General features: G+C 39.9%; 1 protein-coding gene across 1 annotated transcript in view; it reads right to left on the reverse strand.

The window, feature by feature from the left end:
* Positions 1 to 24,408, reverse strand: part of KLF12 (Kruppel-like factor 12) — a gene marked incomplete at its 3' end in the record, with an annotated part of 160,066 nt that overhangs the window by 67,444 nt on the left and 68,214 nt on the right. Inside the window, exon 3 of the mRNA XM_009081099.1 lies at positions 7,082 to 7,625. Within this exon, the coding sequence (XP_009079347.1) occupies positions 7,082 to 7,625 (544 nt within the window). The remainder of the gene's footprint in view (positions 1 to 7,081; positions 7,626 to 24,408) is intronic.

Consider the following 24,408-nt stretch of genomic DNA (forward strand, 5'->3'; position numbering starts at 1 on the left):
GTTTTTAATGGTGGAAGCAACACTTCTGATGCAGATGTACAGTAACTATTTGAAATTATGACCTCAGAGACTAAGTGCTGTACTCAGGTTTATTTATTAGGAAACAGAATCCTGTCTTTATGGACTTAAGAAATGCATGTGAATGATGGTATTCATGATTTCCTCCTCTTAAGCTGGTCGATACTATATGAAGCACATATACGGCATTTTTCTTCCTATTTAAAGTTCATTATAAATGCTTTATGTGTTGGGAAAACGCTCTGAGCGCACCTATCAGATTTTCAATCAGAACAGCATGGTGCCTGGTAGGGGCAGCAGAATTGGTCGATTTATTTCATAAAACTTTATGTACAAAGCAGCAGTATCCATGAATGTAATGGTCAGAATATAGAGTCTACAGGGGTAATTTTTATTACAATTTATAGCAAGATTACCCATACTCCACAGTTTTCAGATTTTATTGAGATTTTATGGGGCTATATGGCTAGAGCAGTTAACTGCACCTAGAATAGCTATGGTTCACAGAGAATGGGAACTGGTACTGAAGGCACAATGTAACTAATCTCCCAGAGAATATTAATTGCTATGATCCAATCAAAGGCAATATTTAAAATCATTTCACTAGTCAAATAATTTGCCATAAACCTGTAAAAGAATAGCTGTATGGAGAAATACAGAGGTGAGAGTGATTGCATGGATGTAATATATGCACATATTTAAACATCTCTGTCATTGGATTGCATACAGAAACACACAAAACCATTTTTTTAAGCAAAGGACTTTTGTCTTTCTAGGCTATTTAAATGCCCAAGACCCCATCTACACAAAAAAGAAACTACTAAAACTACTGAGATTTATATCTCACTGAGCAGCCAGTACACAAATACTCTATCACCAAAAGTAAACAAGGAAAACAATAAGGGCTAAATATATTTAATACTAAATCAAATACTGCAAAGCCACTACAAAATGGTAGCAGACTGCAACTTACACACTGCAACAGTCTAGAGACATTTTAGGCACCAGAAAGTTTCCACCAGCAGGTTGGTCCAAGGCACAATAAAACCCAAGGCAGGGATAAAAGAAATAAGAAATTTTAGGCATCTGTTTCTGCTGGATCCAAATTTGTGGGATAAAAGCAACCAGATCAAAGCTCAGCCCTGGTGAGAATACAGAGCTAAAGGACCAGAGGCAATCTTGGCATGGAAGACAAGGAATTAACAGCTTCCAAAAGGTGCAGGGACTCAGGATATGTCAAAATCGATTTCCTCATCCTGCTTATGAATTCATACCAAGGTTGGAATACACATCTACCTCATTCCCTTCCCCAAACCTGTTCCTAGTTAAAAACATACATGATATTAAATACTCCGTTGATGAATCTTAAAAGAGTATGTGCTTTTACAGTGGAGAAATCTATGCTTGTCACCATAATAAGTCACTAGAAATAGGACTTTTCTGGAGATTTAAGTAGCAGACTATTTATGAGACTCCTCCTAGTTCACCCAAGCCATTTAGTCTTAAAGCAACCTCCATCTCAGTTTTAAATACCACAGCATATCTTATAGCCTGTGTTTTAACTCTCCATTCAGGCAAGAATTACTATTTACTCTAGTTCCTAAATATATGCACCATCTCCAGGAACACAGGTCCCACCCTGAACACAAGCCTCTTCTCTGCCTGCTTGTCTTCCTGCTAGCCATTGCCAACCTGCTACTCCTCTCCAAGAACCACTAATGTTCAGCTTAAACCAAACAAACAGAAGGAGAGAGATTCAGAATTCTGGGGGGCAGTAGGGCAGAGCTGGATAGGCTGGAATACCTACAGCTGCAGAAGATTTTTGTGTACAACAAAAACAAAATTGCAGCTAAAGGAGAAACTCTCTGCCTCAGTGCAACTGAAATCCAAAGTAAGCATCTGCTAAAATGCAGAAAGGGTAATGACCTCATGTGAAATAAAAAAGGCAACACTACTGGTTTTAATTAAAAGTCTCTTCCATAGCATAATTTATAAAAACAGACCACATAATCTGATCTTTAAACATATGGAATGGTTCTCTTAATTTCTTGCATTTACTTTTGTGGAATAAACTTTACAGTAGGCAGAAATAACAGGCTGTACTTTAAAAAACCAACAAGGGCAGTAGATAATGTAATCTAGTGATGCTACATGTTTTAAGTTACAGAAAAATCTGCAGCAAAAGGTATGGCATTTACTACTTATTAATATATCTACCATGAAGAATATGGCATGTGCAAACTGTGAAAAGTCCCAGCCAGTGTATTTTTGCCAGGTCTATACAGACATAACATAAAAATAGTTCAAGCCCATGTCATTACAGCTGTTTATGTACATGGAAAGCAGACAAAGTTCAGTTGGCAAATTTAAGTATGTAATGTTCTGACCACTGCATTTTGCAAGTGCTGATGTCTTAAGAAAACTTAAAAACTCTTAAGAGTGAAATTACATAAACCTGAAGCCAATGCCACTGAAAAATCAAAGTTGGACAGGTCCATGGTGCACCATCATCAGGAGGGAGCTTCTGAAAGGCTCTTCAATGAATGGAGAAACTCTTCTGAGCTACAGAAAACAATTTTTAAAGATATTATATTTGGCTAAACCTGCTGCTAGAGGGACATGATTTGCCAGTACTATTCATGAATATCTTCTGAAAGCAAAGGACAATGATCCAAAACAAACTTGAGGTTCATGGCACAAAACCACTGAGGTTCTAGAGTTTTTCACCAAAAAAAAAAAGCTGGAATACACTTTTCAACATAGAAAATGCTACATTTTTTTATCTATGCTCGGTCTCAGCAAGAGTAGAATAGGGTTTTTTTCTTGAAACTTTCATCCAAAAGGAAATAAAAAAAAAAAAAGAAAAAATAAATAGCTTGCAGTAGACTTACAGCATGGAAAATGTTAGTCTAAATGCTTAACATACAGACTTCGAGCTACTGAACATAGGAGCTTAAGGGAAACCACTGGGCAATCTCATCTGTAGGTGCTGCTACCTGCTGTGCCCCTAATTACACCTTTTAGCAATCCTCACCATTGCTGAACAGGGAGAAAAAAAGATAAGGAAAGTTCTTCATGGGACTTTAATGTTCTTTCATGGAATACTTTAATGTACAATAATGTCTAGTCACCACAACGTAATCCACACAGAAAAAAATCTCCATGTGCTTCTTAAGGCTGTGCTTGAGAAGAGCAGTGACCACTGAATGAAGTGAAGAAGTCTCTTTGCCATGTTGTAAGAGGCGGCAGAGGGTACAGCCCTGACTCGCAGTGCCCACAGGGACTTGTGCCTGGCTCCTTTTCCCTCCATGCCCCACAGCCCTAACACATTACTATGCCTTGTGCATACGAAATAATGGCAGTAGTAGGTTGTAGGAGGCAATTTGTACAGCTGGGCAGGTGCTATGGGGCAGCATAGAGAGCCCCTGCTTTGGGCACCTCTCTGCAGTGTCTCCTCCCCAGTGGGTGCAACAGGGGAGGAAGGTACACGGTCAGCAGGGGAGTCTGCATGTAACTCTGTGTGTGTGTGTGCCTGTGTGCACCTGTATGAGTGCTGTGGGATTACAGAATGGTGTTAGGAACTTTAAAGGTATTTAGAAAGATTTTGTAAATAGCTAGTTTGTATAATCAATACTGAACATATTGTCCACTGATACCTTCTAATTAGGTGTTTTTTATAGCTTCCTAAAAATGCTCCAATCCTGATTTTGATTTACACTAGGTGAACTATGAGGTTTTTACACTGAAAAAGCATCCCTCTGACCTAAGGGTGCTTTAGCAGCATGATAGCCCCATCTCCCATTGCCTGCCTTGGAGTTGCAGCACGTAGCACAGGACCTGATGGGATGCTGCTGGCACCTCATATATACAAGGGCAAATTCTCTTCAAAACCATCTGGTTTTCAATGCCACAGAAAGGGCTTGATTCAATGTGAAACCTTGCAAGTAAAAAAAACAGCAGAGAGAAGGCAGGACAGACAGCAGAAGTGAGCAGCAAACTGGGAGGCAGAAAAGGAGATCTGAGACTTTCCTGAAGGATGGTGAGACAAAGAACACCATGATGAATGACACCATGGAGAAGGATACACAGCTGAAGAGAAGGAGATGACAGGATAAGTTGGAAATATTAACAGATAAGGGGAGGATGAAGCAGGGCTGCTGAAAGTGGCACTCAAAGAACAGTCAGCAAGGTGGGTAGGACTAGAAAAAATACAAAAATAGAAAAAGAAGGGGGAAACACAAGACAAGGTAGCAATTTCTTGTGCTGGAGGGAAGAGAGGATTCAAACAGAACTTAAAAGAGAAGTATTTGCTTGAACTGCCTAGAAAAGCGCCCACCAGGAAGACAGTTTTGTCTGAGAGAGAGAGGAAGGAGGACTGGGAAGCATCAGGGGAAGCAGAAAGCCACCAGAGCAAAACATCTGGAGGCAGGATTAGAGGGATGGTGCTGGCCTGACAAGGCTTTGTAATACAACAAAAAATTAAATGGTTCTAGTCAAACCTGGAAAATTCATCATGAGAAAAATAAAATTGTGAGTAACAAGGAAAAAAACTTCCTCTATATCCTGTTTCTTGCATTGTTTCCCCTTAGTATCTGAAACACAGAAAAACAGGAGAGGTCTGAACTTAAGGCTGAAGTAATTTTCATCAATTTTAGCATTGAAAATCTCTCTGTTCAGGAAAGTGCCTAACTGTCAATTGAGTGAGAAGGACTTAGATAGAGGCTACTGTAAAACTTCGCTTTAAATGCTTCCCAGCTGGCACTCCTGGATCATCAATGTGGTCCCTGAATTAGCACCAAAGCAGCAACAACACAGGTTATGCAATAAATGCTGCCGATGCTAACTGTGGATGGACTGTGACACTTCTTTGTATCTGAAAATGATCAGTGTTCATGTAGAAGGTGTAAGTTGTGACTCTAGATGACTCCAAACATGCAATTCTCCTTCAGCTGGTAGAGGATTAGCAACTAATTCAATTTGACAGCAATGTTCTGTTAGGACCTGTGTACATTTATTTCCTGTTTTCAGCACAAGGGCTGACCACTGAAAGGAATTCAGAGTGCACACATATGAAATTTCTTTCATTGCTTAATTTGTGTGATATCATTGCATTTTATTATCTATACTGTTTCACATGAAAGAAAGAAAAACACACTCCAGCAAAAGCTGACAAAAGATGAATACCTCAAGTGAATTGTGGCTCATTATTCTTCTATTGTATTCATGCAAATTAACCTGAACATTTATACATATATATATACATATATATATATAAGGAATTAGTGATAGCAAAATGGGTGCAACTGATGAGAAAAAAAAAGAACTGTTAATCCCTTCTTTTTCTTCAACTATACATTAATAGGTGCTGCAGGGCTGGTTAATGCACAAAGGCCATATTGTCAGGGCAGCTCAGAAGAAACAGAGTTCATGGGCTGAAATCCCTATGGCACATTAAATTCTGGAATTTTGTTGATGAAACTGGAGTAGCAACGTTCCAGTTTTACAATATCTGGAGTTGTTTCCTAGAGAGGAGACTACTATCAGAGCCAACTAGCACCTCCGAAAAGAAAACAAATGGGAAAATTTCTGGATGAGCTCAAGGTTAGGTGCAGCTTGAAGCTCCAAATTCAAAATACAGACTAAAATCTTCCTTCTTTTTTTTTCACAGACAACATGGTGAAAAGTTCTGCTTTTATTCATAATTTCTTGATGTAACAGCACAAAAAGAGCTAAAATTGCATCACTGTATGAAGTGTAATAAACTAGATCAACGGTGAGTTCATTTCCTCTATCCAAGCATATTGAGAGGGCACAGTCCCCACTGGGGTTGCCACTGCGGGAACAGTAGGAGAATCAGAGACTAACAGATAACAGAATGCCACTAAACATCAGAATGACCCATCACTTTACTCCTCTACAATAATACACAGTTGCCAGTGTATCAAAACCAGACATGAGAGGTGAGAAAAAGACCTTTTAGTTGTAGAGACCCTTTCATTATGCAATTAGGTACACAAGAGATGTTATAAGATGTATTACTAAATGTCCTGCAGTCTCATAAGCCCCAAAGTAAGGTTATCTGTCAGTACCCTCCCTTTCTGCCTCAAGCAACAACTCATTTCAGGGGAGAATTACCATATTTTATTCACTCACATGCAATGAGCCTTGAAATGAATGTCTCTCATTCCTTCCCTCACACTCCCATCTCTGCCGCTAATGCTGTCTCTATAAAGCTATGCTTTTCAAAGTAGCTGGGCACATCTGTTTTCTCTTTTCTTCCTCCACCCATCATGTCACCATCTCTAAGAAGTTTTTGCTCCCTAGTAACTGTTATGTTCTCACTTTTTCTTGCTTTCCAGCTCCCCTTTCTGCATTCTTTGGACACCTCATGAGTGTATCTGTCTTTTCTGGCACGTCTTCTTCCTCCCTTCACACCTCCATGTGCCTCTCATGTCCTGTGTCTGCAAAACTCATTCCCAACACACACACTCTGTGTAGTTTCCTTCCTTTCTGCTGTTTAAGCTGGGAGAGGAAGCCTAATTCAAAGTATTGCTCTGCCACTCCTTAACCATAACAAAACCACTTCTCTGTATCTGGTACCGCTATTTGTTCCAAAAGCCTTTCCTTCGCACACTCCTACAGCCCAATGATTGCTTTCTCCTTCCAGGGGAACAATCTCTCTGATGTTCCTCCCCATGCTGAATCTGAAACACCTGGTGAGTTTTCCATGTTCATCTAAGATGTTTTATCCCTACTGTCACTATTCCATTGTCCTACTTCTTCAGCTTCTAGGGAGGGTTTTTTTCGCTCAGGACAAAACTTGCCACAAGTTGTCTGAGCATCTAACACCACCGCTGACCTCAGTCTTTAAAATACTTATTCATTTTAAAGAGCATCTAGGATACGACTTTTAAAGGTTCCTCCTGATAGTGTAAGCTATGTGTCTTTTCTGCAAACAACAGAGTAAGTATGGAAACTAATAGCTTTATAACATGGTTACATTTTTCTCATACAAGAGCAGATTTAGGGGTGTTACAGATGCACAAAACTGGTTCCACCTTACCTTTGACATGACTTCTCCCATCCTCCAACAGTGGTACTACTATAGTGTTGTTCATATTCCCAGGTGATCTCACAGCTGTATAGACAACAGGTACTGACTGTACCACAACAGGGATACGGTGCACATGACTCATTTTGTTGGACTGCAAGTTCATGGGACTTGAAGGTGGTACTGGATGGATAATGTGCAAAAACTGCTGGCCTCCAACACCAGATGCAGAGGCCACAAGAGGACCTGGAGTTAATACTGACGGTACAGATGCTGCTGAGGATACCGATGTTATTACTGAGGGTGATGAAGCTGGTCGACTAGAAGAAGAAGAAGTAGAAGTAGAAGAAGGTGAGGAAGCTGATGCTGTCATGGAAACTGGTGAAGATGAAGCTGCTGTAGGGGACGACCTGGCTTTGTTTATTGACAAGTCCACTGGTTCAGTTTGTGTTTGGAAATGGTCTGTAGATAATGAATCCTCCACAGGGTCTGCCTTCATGTTGTTTAGTAATAAGGGTACAGCTTCCATATCTGGGTAGTTGTGGACGTTTGGAGACTGTTGAGGAAGGACAAAGGGACACAGTTATATACGTGGTTAAAGATGAATTGCACACCCAATTGCTGATGCACATCATACAACTCAGCCATGAAAGCCACAGGACTTGTTTCCTTTTCTTGCATCAGCTCATAATTTTAAAGTACAAATAATGCTAGAAAGCACAGATATGTTCAGTTTGAACAGAATATTAAAAAAAATGTTCTACTCCCATTTCTTAGAAGGTGTCAGGATTGACTTTACAAAATCACCCTGTTTCTTTGCACTACACAAAGTCACCAGTGACAAAAATTTTAATATCTTCACCAGTAACAACTATTTATATTGACAGAACAATTTTTCCCAGCATCTCACTTTAAACTACAAGAGTGTTACTCTCTTGTGTCATCTTCACAGAGACATGAAGAAAAATTGGTTACCACCTTTCTCAAGCAACTTTCTGTATGCTTGAAGACTGTCATTTCCCCCTACTTGTCTACGTTCTTCTTGACTAGGCAGACCTTGCTTCTTCATTCTGTCATACATCAGCTTTAAAACAACAAGCCTTAGTACTCTTGTCTGCTCTTTATAGTGATCTTTGCAGTTTTGTCCACACCACTTTTCAGAAGGCAATGCCTTCTGCTACTCGCAGTCCTTCAGTGTTTGACTTCTGCATTCTGGCTGGTTATTGATAATGAACTTAGAGGTCCATAGAGCCCCACATTTGTATGGCTGCCTTCTTAAAGGCAGCAATGGTTAAAGCAAGTTATTATTCTGAACTAGCACATTAGATAGCCTTCCCCATTGTTATTATTATTTTTCCATACTAATTAAGAACAATTTTCCTGACTTCACAAAATAATTTTATGTTTTAGACCAACTCTTTCAAAGCTGGTTGGTCTAAATTTATTCTAGACTGGTGCCATCTCCTATTTCTATAGTTCTTCCTAACTTCCATCATCAAAGAAGCTAATAGAATTTTTGAATAATGCTAGGCCAAAGATATGTCCCTGGAGAATCTCATTTGATACATCTTGACACTACATCATTAATAACTACTCCTTTAAAATGTTTTTTCAAGTAATTTTCAACAGGCAGAGCAAGGATGGAAATGCCCATCGATAACCTGGTAGCAAGACAAAGCACAGCTCTCAGCTCCTCAGCTAAGCACCTCCATGGCACTGCATTGCAGCAGAGCTTCTCTACAGGCACACACTCTGTTATGGCTTAAGTTTGGAAAGCCAACCTCAATATAAAACATTTACCATACTACTTCATATCTTACGTGACCGAAAGCAATTATTCCATATACAGATGTAACAAACAATCTTTTTACAGTACCTAAGCAGCTCTAAATGCATTATCTTATCTCTAGATTATAGTATTTACTAAATATCTAAAAACATTAAGTCAGAAATATTTAAGCTTGAAATATTTTAATTCATCTACCATAAATAAACTAACAAGCAAACTATGAACTCACTTTGGGATTTTTATAATCAACTATGTTCACTGTTTTCATGGAAATCCCTTCTGGTTTTGAGTCAGAGTCAAATTTCAACACAGAATGGAGCTCTATTGCTAAAGGAAAACAGAAACACTAATATTAAAAGCTGCAATAATAACAGCATAAGTGGATATTATCCCTGGGGTGCTGAAAGATGAGATGTTCTAGTAGATCCCATCTATTCAGCTGATTTAGATCGGTTCTTGGATCTGACATTTCCCACGCATTTGAAAGCAAGAACATCTCTGGAGCAGTGAGTCTCTTCCTCTATTCATAGACAAATCAATTTGAAATAAAGAGACCCCAATTCATCTGGCCCCTGGATCCTGCTGCCGTGCTGTAATACAAATAATAAAAGTAAAAAATCCCTGGGAAGTCTCCTGCTAAAAAAGAACTGAGTGAAGAACAGGTTACTGTTCAAAGCATGTAACCAGCTATGAGTAACAAGGCTATAAAAACCTCTTCCTCAAGAAGGTAAACATCTCTGTAATCACTCAGTGCTGACACCTGGTAACTTCCTCTGAAACACCTTACTCTGGCTACTGTCAGTACTGAGATCCCCCACTGTGTCATCATAAAGACAAAATAATAAACATACATAGCACAAGTAGTTCATTTGTCTAATCTTGACAAGTCTCATATATATGCAATGGGCAGATAATGGTTCTGGTGAACTAAACAGACTAGTAGCAGAGCAAAGGCAAGGCAGAGAGGGACACCCTACCCAGGCTATCCCCAAATCCCTCTAAGGCCAAAGGCAGCATCTTCTGCCTTTGAGTAGGTAGAAGGGAGATAAATAGCATCTTTGAGAGAAGGTGGTTAAATAGGATTAACTTGCATACAAGAGAGAGGAGGGATCCCCTTGTGCACATGGTTGGACAAGTGTCATCTACAAGCCATATGAACTGTCAGCTCCATCCACATGGCAGATAATTCAGCATGGAGGAAGTCCTGTGTGTTGACATACTTCCAGGCTTCCCCTGGGAGCCAGAGGCAGATTTCAGGTTGACCCCATGCTGCCTGCCTCAGCCACACAAGTTGTTATTCTGTGACCTAAAGGATGTATTGCCTGCTGTTGCTGTCTTCTGAAGCTCTTCAGAGCATCCTAAAGTGCTCTGAGGGCACCAGGGACTTGATGTACCCAGTGTATGCACATCAGACTGCTAGTAGTAGTCTTCTGACTTCCAAGATACTTCTGAGACTGGACACAAGGGACCCTCATTGACCTTGAAAACAGTCTATCCCCAAACGAAGCACACAGAATCACAGAGTCATAGAATTTAAGGGTTGGAATGGACCTTACAGATCATCTAGTCCCAATCCCTCTGCCATGGGCAGGGACACCTCCTCACTAGATCAGGTTGCTCAAGGCCTCATCCAGCCTGGTCTTGAACACTGCCAGGGTCAGGGCAGCCACCACATTCCTGAGCAACCTTTTCCAATGTCTCACCACCCTTATAGCAAAAAACCTTTTTCTAATATCTAACTTAAACTTCCCCTCCTTCAGTTTGAACCCATTACATGTATTATATGCTCCATGGGTAGAGTTAATAATCTTTGAGACAAAGCACAGGTCACAATTCATAGAGATTTTTCTAGATTGTGCCAGGAACAGGCCTTTGTTTTACTACAGTAATTACACCAACTATTTTGGGAATTAAAAGAAGTATCATGTAACTTCACACTATCATACAAATCATGTTCCCTTTTAACAGCTCTTCTTCTTTCTCTATTGCATTTGCCTTTCCTTATGTACTCTCTTCTTGTGCAGAGCTGCTAGAGGGGCCATGCAGACTCTGTGAACTATGGTAATGCAGTTAATATTATTATTTCAGTCTTCAGTAGTGAATCTAAACTCAAAACCTTTACAATCCCTTCATGAATTTCTTCAAACAGGATGAAAAACAGTATGCCCTTCAATAACCTCCCTTCTCTAAGAATGCCTTTTTTTGGTAAATTCAGGCTGTGACTGATATCAGCTGACATTACAAATGACAGCAGGATCCTTACCAAAACAGGTTTGCACACCTCATGCTTAAGATAAAAATTGTAGAAAAGTGTTATATTTTGTTTTGCTGATGGTGAACAAAGAGATCTACCCCAACAACTCACACTCTCTTCCAGTGACCTATGAGAGGTACAGAGGTTTTTCCATGATCTCAGATTTTATCTACATTGCTGAAATTCTGTTTAATCTGTATCTGAATCAAAACTTTGAACATGAAATTTATCATTATTTTCTGAAAATGCATGGTATAAGTAAACTTTTCCCAAAGACAATGACTGTTCCAGAATTAGGAACTACAGGATAAAGAGTAGCAATGAAGCTGAAAGGGATGGCTGAATCTTCAGCACACTATTTCTTAGCATCTCCCACTAATGATATTAACTGAGAATTAACTGTTCATTTCCCTAGACGATGAGCAGCATTGTTAGTTTTATTTAATGAAACTACGTTTTTCTAATTGAGAAGATAATAAAGCTGTGGCTGAGATATTCAAAGGTGTACTTTCAGCCATTCTGTCAGCTCATAAAATCAATTGGATGAGAAACAAATGATTATGTTTTTTCCTTCCATCTCTCCAGTCCTGTCTTTCCATACTCATCCAGTGAACTGAGCTTTTTGTGGTGGTGTGGGCTTGGCTGATTGCTAGTTTGGGCATCTGAAACATGCTTTCTCCGTCTGGCTCCCGAAAGTGTCTGTGTTGCTTCTGCAAACTTCATTTTGGGTTTAGGGGTCTAAACTCTGCTGTTGAGAGTTTGGCAGCTTCCAGAGCATTTGGTGTGTTAGAAAGGGTTCAGCCTGAGGTCCCTGTAACTCAGTGGGCTGCCTTGGACTCCAGCCCAGACCATGGAAATACAACATGAAGTGGTACAGCTCCACGTGGCTTCCCTCATCTCGCTGCTCCTGCCCACTGGTACAAAGGAGAGAGACAGCTTCAGCCCTACCACCAGCAGGAACTCACAAGTAAATCAAAACAATGTCTCACTCTGCAACACTGCTGCTGCATCCTTATGCTGTTCATCATCCACTCAAATCCAGGCTGAGACAGAATTGGAAGGCAGGTGATGATGGCTCCTTGCTACAAAAGGCTTTTTAATAAAGCTGCAGCCCCTATTAGTCAATGCTCTTGGCTTATGCATTTTGTGCCTGCCCTTTTAAAGCTGTACACCAGTATTCTCTGCAGTGCTCTGTTTCATTAGCTTGTCATTAATAAACTCCGCCAGGAACATAACACGTGATTTCCCTATTCACAAAGCTTTTTTTGGCTGAGTAAAAAAGCATTCCTTACTGCCTTACTCCCTGATCATCCTGGAAAAACAATTAACCTCACAACCAGCCACAACACCCAGAGCAAAGCATGGTGAAGTTATGTCTGATAACATCCTCACTGTTGGACGGCCATCCCTTCCTGCACAGTTCTTCATCTTCTTTCCAGCCCCCTGAACTCCAACTTGTCTTAACTTGTGAGGAAATTTTGTGACAGCCCCTTTCGACTCTCTTATTCTAACCAAAGCAATCTTCTCTGTGTACCAGCATTGTCTCCCATCCATAACCAAGCCATGACAAGCTCAGTTTTCACACAGCTGAGGTTAAAACCAGAAAGAATGCAATGATTATTTTGGTTTCAGCAACTCATCCTGACACCTTGCAGTTCATCAGCTTCACAGGGTACTAAGCTACAATGAGTCTTTATGCCTTTGTGGACTTCTACTGCTCCTACACAACAGAGTTTACAAACCTCCAACACTCAGCTTTCAGCTTCTAAAATGCCTTCTTCCTTTCTGGCAGCAATCTCCCAAGGTCAAACAATTTGTAAGAAAGCATACCAAAAAAGCTGTCCTTGATGACGGAAACCGAACACACTAAATTTAGCATTTATAAAATAAGCTGGATTTGAGGACAGGAAGTTAAAAAAAAATTGCTAAACATTTTAACTCTTCAGTCAAATCACACAAAACCCCTTCTCGGTTGTCATCATGCCGCCCCGCCTCATTATGCGCTGGCAGGAGAAATTTCAGACAAGATGATTTTGTTTTGTCAGAGTTAAAGGAGCCTCAGATGAGAAAAATCATTCTCTGTCTGAAAAGCTACCCACGATTTTAACTACACGGCTGCCACTACAGAACTGAAACGCCAAGGCTCAGCGGTGCAGGCATGAAGTCTTCTGGGCAGCCAGCGCAGAACTTGCACTACAGCAGCTTTCAGCTCTGATCATCATGCTTGGAGGATGAAGCCTAAATAACCAGGTTATTCTGCAGGTTACAAATTTTCTAACGCTTCACAGTAAAAGAAACACAGCTTTAAATGACAAAAAGCACTCACTCAAGAAGTCATTTTGCTTCTGCATAGCACACTGATGTGCTTACAACTGCAATACCATGAGATGTGCAGGTGGGACAGGTTTAGGATATGGTGGGCTCATCTTTTGTATATTATTTTCTTTCTAAAATCAAACTGGAATATTTTCCTTATCTTTCTTGCAGATAAGGGCAGAAAGTTCATCTCCCTAAAACTGGTGTTCTGCAGGTGCTGGCCATGAAGGATATCTGTCTGTATGAGGTTTTGTTCTGTCCCACCCCAAAAAAGCACTTGCTGAGTACAAAAGGCTGGCACAGCTAGCTTGGGTAAGTAGCAGTCTGGGCACTTCCCCTGCAGGTTATGGCTCAAGTACCTGGTGCTTTACTCAAAGCCTTTTTTTTTTTTTTGGCTTATCTTGCTAATCAAGGAGAAAATTCTTTTTAAAATTACAGGCAGAGGTGTTCTATGCTCAGTTTGAGGTGTGGCTATCATTATTGAGCTGTGCATGAAGAGTGCATCTGTACAGCAGCGACAGACTTCTATAAAGCCAGAAAGCTAAAACTAAGCAAAATACTTATAAGTTTGATTCCAAATGCAAAAGCACCAAGTGGACAGGTATTTGTGCCTTTTCGCTCAAAGCTGCTGCTACAGGTTTTCCCAGGCTGGTAGAACTGCTCAGCTTGGAGGTGTTGGACAAACACAGGAGATCACACAGAAGAAGAGGGTAAAAGACAAGACAACTGGAACTTCCTTCTTCTTTACTGGGAGCATAAATTAAAATGTGTCTTACTACCAGTTTTCAACAAACAGTTGCTCAGGATCAAGGTTAAATCAGACTCTGTTACAATGACACCCATTGAAGCTTTTCTAAAAAAGCAGCAATTGGCACTGAGAAAGACAAGAAGGAAAGAGTCCAGGAATTATTTAACTAAAAAGAGGCTCAATGAAAATGCATTGAAACAAACTGGAATCGATTCAACAGGAGAGGCTGAGAGATACCCAGTTTAAAGTACTCATGATTCACTTAATGTATTATTATCTCTGCATAACACTTGGAAGCTTGATTTCAACATGGATATTTGCAACTCTCAAGGCCTAAAAATAGCTTCCTATTCTCTTTGTGAGTTTGAAGATGCAAAAGAAACAGCACATACTATGAGGCGTAGGTGGTCTATATTAGCAGAGTGTTGCTAAATGTGTAGAACCTACAGAAGATGCCCCAAAAGAAAAACAGAATTAACTAAATGCTAGGGAGACTAAATTCATATCAACCATTCAAAATAGACAAGCAAAATTCAAGCTCCAAGGCTATAAAAATATCTTAAAACTTTTCCTGAACAGTCACACTATGGTGTTGTTACACAACTACTTCAACAATAGAAAAGTACTATGTGCTGCAAGCTTTACTAACTCTTCAAACTAAGACTGGGGAAACATGCTTTGAAATTAAAGGAGATCCCTATGCAAACAGTATTAATTTTTAAACATGCTTAACAATAAATGCAAATACATCTTATGTGAAATTACTTGTTTTTAAATAATACATCTGCAAAGACAGAGTAAGCATTAAGGTAACTTGGCATCTAACTCTCCTATCCCAAAACTGACAGGTTTACCAAAGCGTTTCTCCAATGGCACAGAAGGAGAACAAGTGATCACAGAATTCTACACAAAATAAACTAACCAGCCCTGTTCTATCTGGTATGTTAAACGTAAAAATGATACATTTCTTGAACATGAGGTCAAATTCTCAGTATCTCAAATTCTACATGGGCCCGCTGTGATATATTTTACAAGCAACAAAACTTAGCCCCTTATTCCCTAAATCATAAACACATTCCGAAAACTAGATGTTCAGCTTAGATGTATTATTTACATTTCAGAATGTGCCATCAGTGGAACAATCTGTTGAAAAAAACTAATTTACGCTCATTGCTATGACACAACTCTTCAAGATAAACGAGTCTAACAAAGGTGTGGTGCTTGGATTGTTACTTGAATAAGCATTAAAGAATATTGATAATATATTTGTATTTCTTGTACTAATACATTTTAAATGTGAGAATAATTTCTGAACAAATTGCAGATCCATAAATAATTATGAAAGGGGAGGTAAGACACCAGGAAAAATATTGTATTGCCCCTAATTAATATTTATTTTTGGAACTTAAAAAAAAAGATGAGTTTATAAAATAATTGACTGCAAGAATTCACTCTTCCACTTAGCAGCTCTCCTTTTTGCTTTGTCCCAATGGTTTTGGGTAGTTATTCCCATTTTTATTTCACTGGGTTCTTTATTTTCTCTAGCCCAGTCTTAAATCAGAATCTTCCAATTGTGTTTATCCAAAAACTTGAGTTAATAAATTTGAGTCCATGGTGTTTACATTAGAAAATAGAAAGAAAAATTGTACTAGACATACACTGGGATTTTAAAATTATTTTGTCAGTCTAGACTAGTTACTCTGCCTGACATGGAATACATCAGAAACTTTCCACAAGTATCTACGGAGCAGGTTTGTCGATAGACAGGTCCACCAAATTAGCATGGCTTAGTGAAAGGCATTTTTGAAAAAAGTACTCAGCAGCATTTACATTTCTAGGTGAAAATATTTAAATTATATTCGATGATTTTTTTTAAAAATCTAACATAGAAGCATTTGATGCATCCACACAAGCCAACTTACACTGAAAAACAGTGAAAGCCTGAAGAATAATTTGTAGCCAGCAATTTGGTGAAGATCCAGAAGTTAAAATTTTGATGAAATTATTCCATATCCCCACCAGCCCTGGAGCTCAGCACTCACAAACTGGTCTTACCCTTCTGAGTCATTCCTCCTTGGGCAAGCAGTGCCAGATATCGCAAGAGGGCTCTGTGCACCTGGTCAATACAGCTAATGGGAAAAAGGCCTAAGACTGGGCAGTTACTTCTTTTCAATCATTCCTCATTACTCAGTCTTTGTCTGAGGTATGAAGATACCCATGAACTGCTTCAACAATTGTACAGCTTTTGGATACATGTATCAGGAGTGATGTATGTATGATGATGGATGGTGATGGAGGTGCTATGCCTGAAACTCATATCTAGTATGCCATCCATATACGGCCGCTGGGTTTCTCTGTGTCTTTGCCCGTCTTTGTTCATCTTAATTTCCACCAGAAGGACTGATTTTCCCAAATGAACCTCCTTCTGTTTAATGTCCTCCAAGCTGAAATTTAAGCTCATTTTTTTCTTCTGACCTCCCAACTGAGATTGCATCTCAATTTTGACATTTCTTTACTAAAATAAATACATTGAGTAGAGATAGATATATCAGGTCTGACTGAAATCAAGCCTTTCAGTGGTATGGGAAGAGTTAAAAAAAGGTTTCACTTCAGAGAGGAAACATTTAAATCAGTTTTTACTAAAACTACCACTTCCTGGTGTCTGCTCCTCAAACTTACTGTTGGTCCTAGTAAAATAAACATGCCTGGTACTGTTCACTAGTACTAAGAGTCCATGGCCTGAATCTGTATAGCCAAAACCTTTCATCCTCCACATGTGGGTAGCTCAACTCCAAGCTCATTAACCTGGGTGCAAGCAGTTTGCCTCTAACCGCCTTGAACTCCTTCTGCTTTCCACTGCTACCCTTCCTCTGGGACCGGACAACTGAACTCAAGGAAAGAAAAAGAGCCAAATTTGGGAGAAGAATAACACTGGCTGGAAAAAAATCCCTACAGAGGCAGGCAAAATGCAGAGATTGATTGTGGCACTGTCTGAGAGGGAAAACTTATATAGTAAGTGCTGTCTGGGAAGGCTCAGATACTATCAGCAAAGAGACCCAGGCTCCAAGGGGTCTTGGCAAGATGAGTGTGCGCATTAAGGAGATTAAGCACTTTAAATCCTAAGCAAGCCATTCATTAGGTCATCTGATGTCACCTCAGATGCAACTAGGAGGCCTTTTAGATAAGATGAGGGTGGGAAGGAAATGGTACTCATCTCCCTGGGAGTGGGGATGGCTGGAAAGGCTGTGGGACCTGGCTGGATATGAAGAGGAGTGTCCCTGCCTGGAGGAGAGACGGGTCGGGCTTGGAGTGACCACACAACAGGGCTGTGCCAAAAAAAGCAAAATGCTCCACCAGTGCCTGGCATGGGACCTGAAGCCACTGAGGTTCACCATTCCTCTACTGTCAGCAGATATCCCCAAAACCTGCTGGTGAAACATCCTGTCCCTCTGCAGCACCCGTCCACAAGAAACGAAGACAAGAAATGCATACTGCAGTAATTGCCTGCTGCAGGGTCTGACCAGAGCTAGTACAGACAGCTCTCCTCCTAACACTGCCCCAAGGCAGATCGCTGCGTCGTTCAGGCTTACCAATGTTCTTTTAGCACAGCTTTTGGGAAGGGAGGATTGGGATGGCTATTTCTGACTTTTTACCCACAAAGTGAATGTGCTCTTATATAAACCATGAACATATATTTGGAAAATTAGTTTTTAATGTCTCTGGAATGGATTTTGATTCAACTCACTGACCTGGTACACCATAGTATGTATTGTTAGAGAAGAAAAGACCAAGAATAAAAACCTAACCCTCTCTGTGCACCTTCTCTGAGTCTTTATATGTATTATAAAGGTTACAGTTAAAGGCTAAATAGGACAGGATGTGGATTATGAGATGGACCTATTGACACCATACTTGGATCAGCAGACAAACACTCTGGTTCAGAACATTTAAGGCAATGCTCTGAGATAGCCATGAAGGCTTTCTTGTTTCAGTTCTTATCCTATGGCAATAATACTAACTTACTGATTATTGCAGAATGATTAGTCTTCAGAAATTTCCTTTAGATGGGGACAACATAGACAAATTCTACTTTACAGAAGGGAAAATCACAGAATCTGTCATGTTGGAAGGGACCACAGTGGGTCATCTGATCCAACCTCCCTGCTTAAGCAGGGTCATCCTAAACACATGGCACAGGATTGCGCCCAGATGGTTCTTGAATATCTCCAGTGAGGGAGAATCCATGACCTCTCTGGGCAATCTGTTCCAGTGCACAGTCACTTGCACAGTAAAGAAGTTCTTCCTTGTATTCAGGTGGAACTTCCTGTGCAAAAGTTTCTGCCTGTTACCTCTTGTGTTATTGGTTTTCACCATGGAGAAGAACCTGGATCCATCTTCTTGTCATTCCCTCCAGTGCACAGTCACTTGCACAGTAAAGAAGTTCTTCCTCGTCTTCAGTTAGAACTTCCTGTGCATCAGTTTCTGCCTGTTGCCTCTTGTCTTATTGGTTGTACCATCGAAAAGAGCCTGGCACCATCTTCTTGACACCCTCCCTTCACGTACTTATAGACATTGATGAGGTCCCCTTTCAGCAGCAGCTTCTCGAGGCTGAACAAACCCAACTCCCTCAGCCTTGAATGCAGGGAAGAATGTCAAGAGTTTTTCCAGGACTACAATATCAAAGTTTAGAGTTACAACACTGGAGCTAAACCATTATAGTACTCAATAAAAAAATAAATGCATTCTAACCATAAAAGCCTATTCTTATTATTTTATTCTTTCTGATTTTTAAGGGCTGAATATAAATAGCATAGGACAAAACATATCATTATTCAAAATACTTTTCCTGCTCTAAAGTAAAGCCTGCAATGTGTATCTATAACAACTCGTATTATTTGAAATCTCACATCTGAAATCTGAGACAACTGTACACACTCAGTATTTCATTATGCTTTTGATCCTAAAAATAATAAATCTCAGCAACTGAACTAAAATGAGCTCAAACTGATTATTTTTTAATAGTTAACAATATCGCAGTGATATTATTACACAGCAGAAGAAAGTGGGTATTTACTTGTTTTCCTCAGAACAGTGTTAATACAAAACTAGTACAATCACTATGTTATTAGTTATGGATGACATCACTCCAAGTTTGTTCTGGAGAACTAATTGTTTTTAAACAGAAGAAACAGCAATTTGCAAAGAAGGTGTTTGTAACAGCTGCTTAATAACTTTCCATTTCCTAAGCTTCTATCAACTTCAGAATATATGACAATAGCTAAAATCAAATTCTGTTAAGAGACAAAACTGTTAGGTTTTGACAACAAGTAATACATATAAAACACCAGATTAGACATCCAAAGCTAAACTGTAGGTAAAACAACTTCCTTGACACTCCCCAAGAGATATATACTTGAATTTAATTGAAACTTCTTACAGGCTACTCATGGTGACAGGGACAACCAGACACAAACCATTTCTCTTGCTTGTCCATATGGAACAGAAAAAAAAAAAGGAAACCTTTATTTTGGTGCACAAATTATTTTACAAGAAAATGAATAGTTTTATTTTCAGAATAAAAATTCGATAGAAGTTGCTGTTTAAAAATAAAGGAAGAGGGGGAGAAGTAAATATTAAAATGAACCATCCTTAATGATACACATTGCCCCATTTAAACTTTAGGCAGTCAAAGAAAACATCAGCTGTTTTCTGATCTTTCTGTTATTTCTTTACTGATTATAACAAGCTAGTGAATTTGAGATCAATTCCCAGAAGTTTTTGGTTGACCTAAATCCCCTTTCCCTGCCTCCTCCCCACCCCTTTCCTTTGTTAGCAAAACAACATTTTGTACAAAGTTTACCCTTGGCTCTTGCACTAAGAGAAATGATTTGGACTCAACTCACATGTCCAGGCTTCGGCACATGGTGACATCTGAGAACTCCTGGAGTACAGAGGTCGGCACTGAGTTTGGGGACAGGCTCTGGCACCCTCATGGGGAGGTGCTGGCAGTGGCTGGGGTAGACTAGACTGCCCCCGAGGGCACAAGGTGACAATGCTGGCAACTGTGCAATTAGCTGCCTATGCAAACCCAGAAAAAGACACACCCAAACACCTCTGGCAAGCACAGAGGGGCAGAAGAAAAATAAAATATGTTTTGCTTCCTGCTGGAAAAAAAAAGGCTCTGTAATGCTTTATTTCATTTTAAATAAAGAAATAAATAGACTGCCTGCAATGTGATGTTGTGTAATGTCACAACAGTGATGTCAGGGTTAGCACTGTCACACATACCCATGTTAGACCGAACAGGACACGGCTACGGAGCTGATGTTTTGTCACATCATTGAAATTGCACCCCGTATTTGAGTCAAAATTATTGTTATGGTCAAAGAAAGAAGGTGCTTTACTCGGTGTGTGCAACAGCTCTGAGAACTTACTGTTGCATTTTTATATTCATACACAGACACATGGATTCTCCCCATACAACATGAAGGACCTAAAACTACCAAGTATTTCCAAATATTCCTCCTTGCTGTTCAAGGAGCACCATGGTTTAAGGTGCAAGAGTTGATCGTTGCAAGTGTGCGGCCTTGCTGCTCTTATTCAGAGGAATACTTGCAAACTCAGCATGCTAATTTACTTTGGGAGGGGTGCATGAGGTAATTTAAAAACATATATAAATTGAATCATTCTCTTTTTCCACTAATCATCATTATCGTGCACAGCCAAATGGAGATGAGCACCCCAAACACTTCTCTGAATAGCCATACTCAAATTTCTGCTTCTCCTGAGACTCAGACACTATTATTCTTGTTGACACGTGAGTCTTATGCTTAAGTTATTTTACAGCGCTAATTAGTACTGACAACCCTTAATATATCACAAATTAAATAGGGGAATTCAGGCTTTGGTTTAGGGGCTCTTTTCTCACTGAATTAAAAAGAATATCTGTAGCTCTAACATATACATAATTGCATGCTACAGCCATGAAACTCTAACATGAGAAAACTGAAGGCTGTAAAGTGCGCCTTGGTCATAAATAGCTTGGTGTCTCACAAGTTTCCTCAATAATTCAAGACCTCTCTATTCAAGCAACACGGAAGACAGGCTCTGACACACAGCAACACCTGCACAGGTAAGGCCAGGGTTCCTCTGTGGGGCTGCCTGGGGCAGAGCCACAGTGTAATTGTGCCAGTTAGCTCAGGTACCCCCACCTGAATGTCAGTACACTCATCACTTTGCTCTATTTCACCTCTACTATCCTGCACATCCACACACAAATGTACCAAGGAATCATAGAAAGGTTTGGATTGAAAAAAGGGACCTTCAAAGACCATCTAGTCCATCCCCACGCTGTGAGCAAGGACACCTTTCACAAAGGGCTCAAAACCCCATCCAACCTGGCCTTAAACATTTCCAGTGATGGGGAATACACATGTGCTCTGGGCAATCCATTACAGAGTTTCCTCACCCTTATCATGAAACATTTCTTCCTTATGTCCAATCGAAATCTATGCACTTTCAGTTTAAAATCATTGTCAGTTGTGCTGTTGCTACAGGCCCCGGTAAAAAGTCTTTATCCATTTTTCTTATAAGCCCTGTTCAAACACCGAAAGGCTGCAATAAGGTCTCCCTGGAGCTTTCTCCAGAGTGAGCAACTCCATCTCCCTCAGTCTTTCTTCACAGGCGAAGCCCTCCAGCCCTCTGATAATTTTTGTGACCCTTGTCTGGACCAGGACTAAATGTTCTCATTCCACAAGAGAGATTAATCTTCTTGGTTGGTATAGAGACAATTCCTTCCCTACCTGCCAAAATGTTTTTTAGAGGCACAGTAATGGTATAAATGAAAATCATGCTCTGATGGTATATGTAACACCCTTTTGCAGTACTCTCTTTGATGTTTCAACAACTTGTCTAATCCATGGTTTGCAATCCACTACACAGCAGCAAAGTTGACAACTACTGCTCATCTTCACAGATACTTTGGCCATGGCAAAAAGATCATTTTGTGTGCACTTCCCAAGCAACAAATTTCACAGTAACTGCTGCACCAGCAAAGAGCAACACTTTCATTTCCAGCTGTGAACAGTCCAACTTTTCAAGGAAAGGCTGAAGCAGTACGAAAAATTCTGGTGACAAGGAAGGTTTCCTATGCCCTCAGTAATTATATACTAGAGAGAGTTAAATGCTTCAGACTAACGTTTTAAGCAGAAAAAAACTTCCCAACAAAGAAAAACCATTAGACTGAACAGAAACCCTTCCAACCTAGGTAGTAGGAAAGTGGTTTCTCAGAACAGCAGAACATCCCACTGCCTGTTCTGCTGGTGCTGGACTATGCCACCCAGCATCCTCACCAACTGCCACCAGCCTCTCTGGAGAACAAGGAAGGTTCAGTTGGAAACCCAAGCCCCACGTCAACCTTTGTTTAGCATTTCATAGGAAAATAATGACATTGAGGAGGGAGTCTTGAGTTCTGATTCCATGTTATTTAGATAATCACTGGATGAAATCAGTGAAGGGTATTTTGTAAGCAATGTGTGAGATGGTGTAAGCTTCTCTTCCTCTAGCACAGCTGTTGAAAACCTGTGGCTTATGTGCCAAATGTGGCATGTGGGAAGACTGTGAGTAGCACACAGCAGGAACTAGATGCTAAAATCATCTGCCTTTCACAGAATCAAGATCTCATGAATTACCTGTCTGGTAATACACAGCCAGTTAAGAGAAAAGTCATGCTGAGAGCAACAATCTCGAAAACTTGCCTATGAAATAAACTATGATCCAAATATTTTCTCTCTCTCTCTCTCTCTCTCTCTCTCCTGTCCTGTAAATCTTAAAACCTGTAAAGCAGACCAGTTCAAAAAGGATGCATCAGAAGATCCCATCTCAGAACAACAGCCTCATAGCTGCACCTCATAAACCACAAAACGTCACATAAATAGAGCTCTCCTTGCAAGTGTAGAGACAAATTTTAATCCCTTCAGGTATTAGTGCGAATTGAACCCAGGTCTTCCACATCATTAGTGGTTCAGTGACCTATGCTTCTAAGTAAAAAAGAGGGCAGGAACATTACCTGATATTTCTGTATTTTAAGATATGGGGTTTCAGGACATCTAGAGCAGAGTCTGAGTCAGAGCAGTAGAAGTTTTAGCACCTCAACCACCAGGTCAGATACCCTCAATGTGAGACATGTATTTCACATCTCTTCCTAGTCCTGATTAGATGCACACATCATTGAGCTGCTCTGCCTTTAAGAGGACCACACACATAAACAAGATATTTTAGTAAAAAGATTACATTCCTCTGAATTCTTGTGGTCAAACAGAAGATTTAAGGATTTAGGTTTTGAATTCTAGCACCAAAATCCCTACTGATGTTCCACCTGAGGAACAGATCAGGCTAAACATGCATTTATTTTGCTGTGTAGAGAATTAGAAGAAAAGGAAAGCCAGATTCACACTTGCCTATGACTAAGTGTCCAAACGACTAGCTGACATGGGCATCGTTTAACATGACAATAGTGCCGTGAAAAGGCTGTTTATAATCCCATTACAAGAATTTAATAGAATGATTCACAGTTAATACAAACCCAGGTGGTCTTCACAGACCGATAAGGTACTTTATCATATTACATAGTAACAAGAACTGTGATATACAAGGGACTATTCCTCAAGTGCACCAAGCATTTCTGAATACTGTTTAACTTCCAGTCCAATGACTCTACAGCTTAAACAGGCATTTATATTCAACTACTAACTAATCAGTGCCTGTACAGGATAAAATTGATAGCTTTATTATCCTGGAATCTAATATCAGGAGTGATCACCATTTTTTCCCCTTCTTTCCTTTTCAAAAAATGAGTTGGTCTCATAGAGAAGACAAATAACCATTTTATTTTATTATCTGTCATAGATATTGCATTTTATTAAATTTAAAGGAAGTTCATGATCATACTGAAAGGTCATCACTTGGACTTTACACACACTTTACCCAAAGACCTAACTACCTAGTGGCTCTGCTGCATGGAGGAATACATCAAAGCCAATACACTCGTAGGTTAAAGGAAGCAGATTTTGCTTGCCAAATTCTTTGTTTTGTATGTGAAGGTATCATACTCTAAAACTTGCTTATTTCATTTTATGATGAATTATGTGTTCAGCATAACATTAAACAGTGAATCAGCCCAGACGCCAGCCCCATGGGATGCAGGCATTGCTTAGAGTGACCAGGCTGCTGCT

This window comes from Acanthisitta chloris, unplaced genomic scaffold (assembly GCF_000695815.1).
Source record: "Acanthisitta chloris isolate BGI_N310 unplaced genomic scaffold, ASM69581v1 scaffold6768, whole genome shotgun sequence".
Lineage (NCBI taxonomy): Eukaryota > Metazoa > Chordata > Aves > Passeriformes > Acanthisittidae > Acanthisitta > Acanthisitta chloris.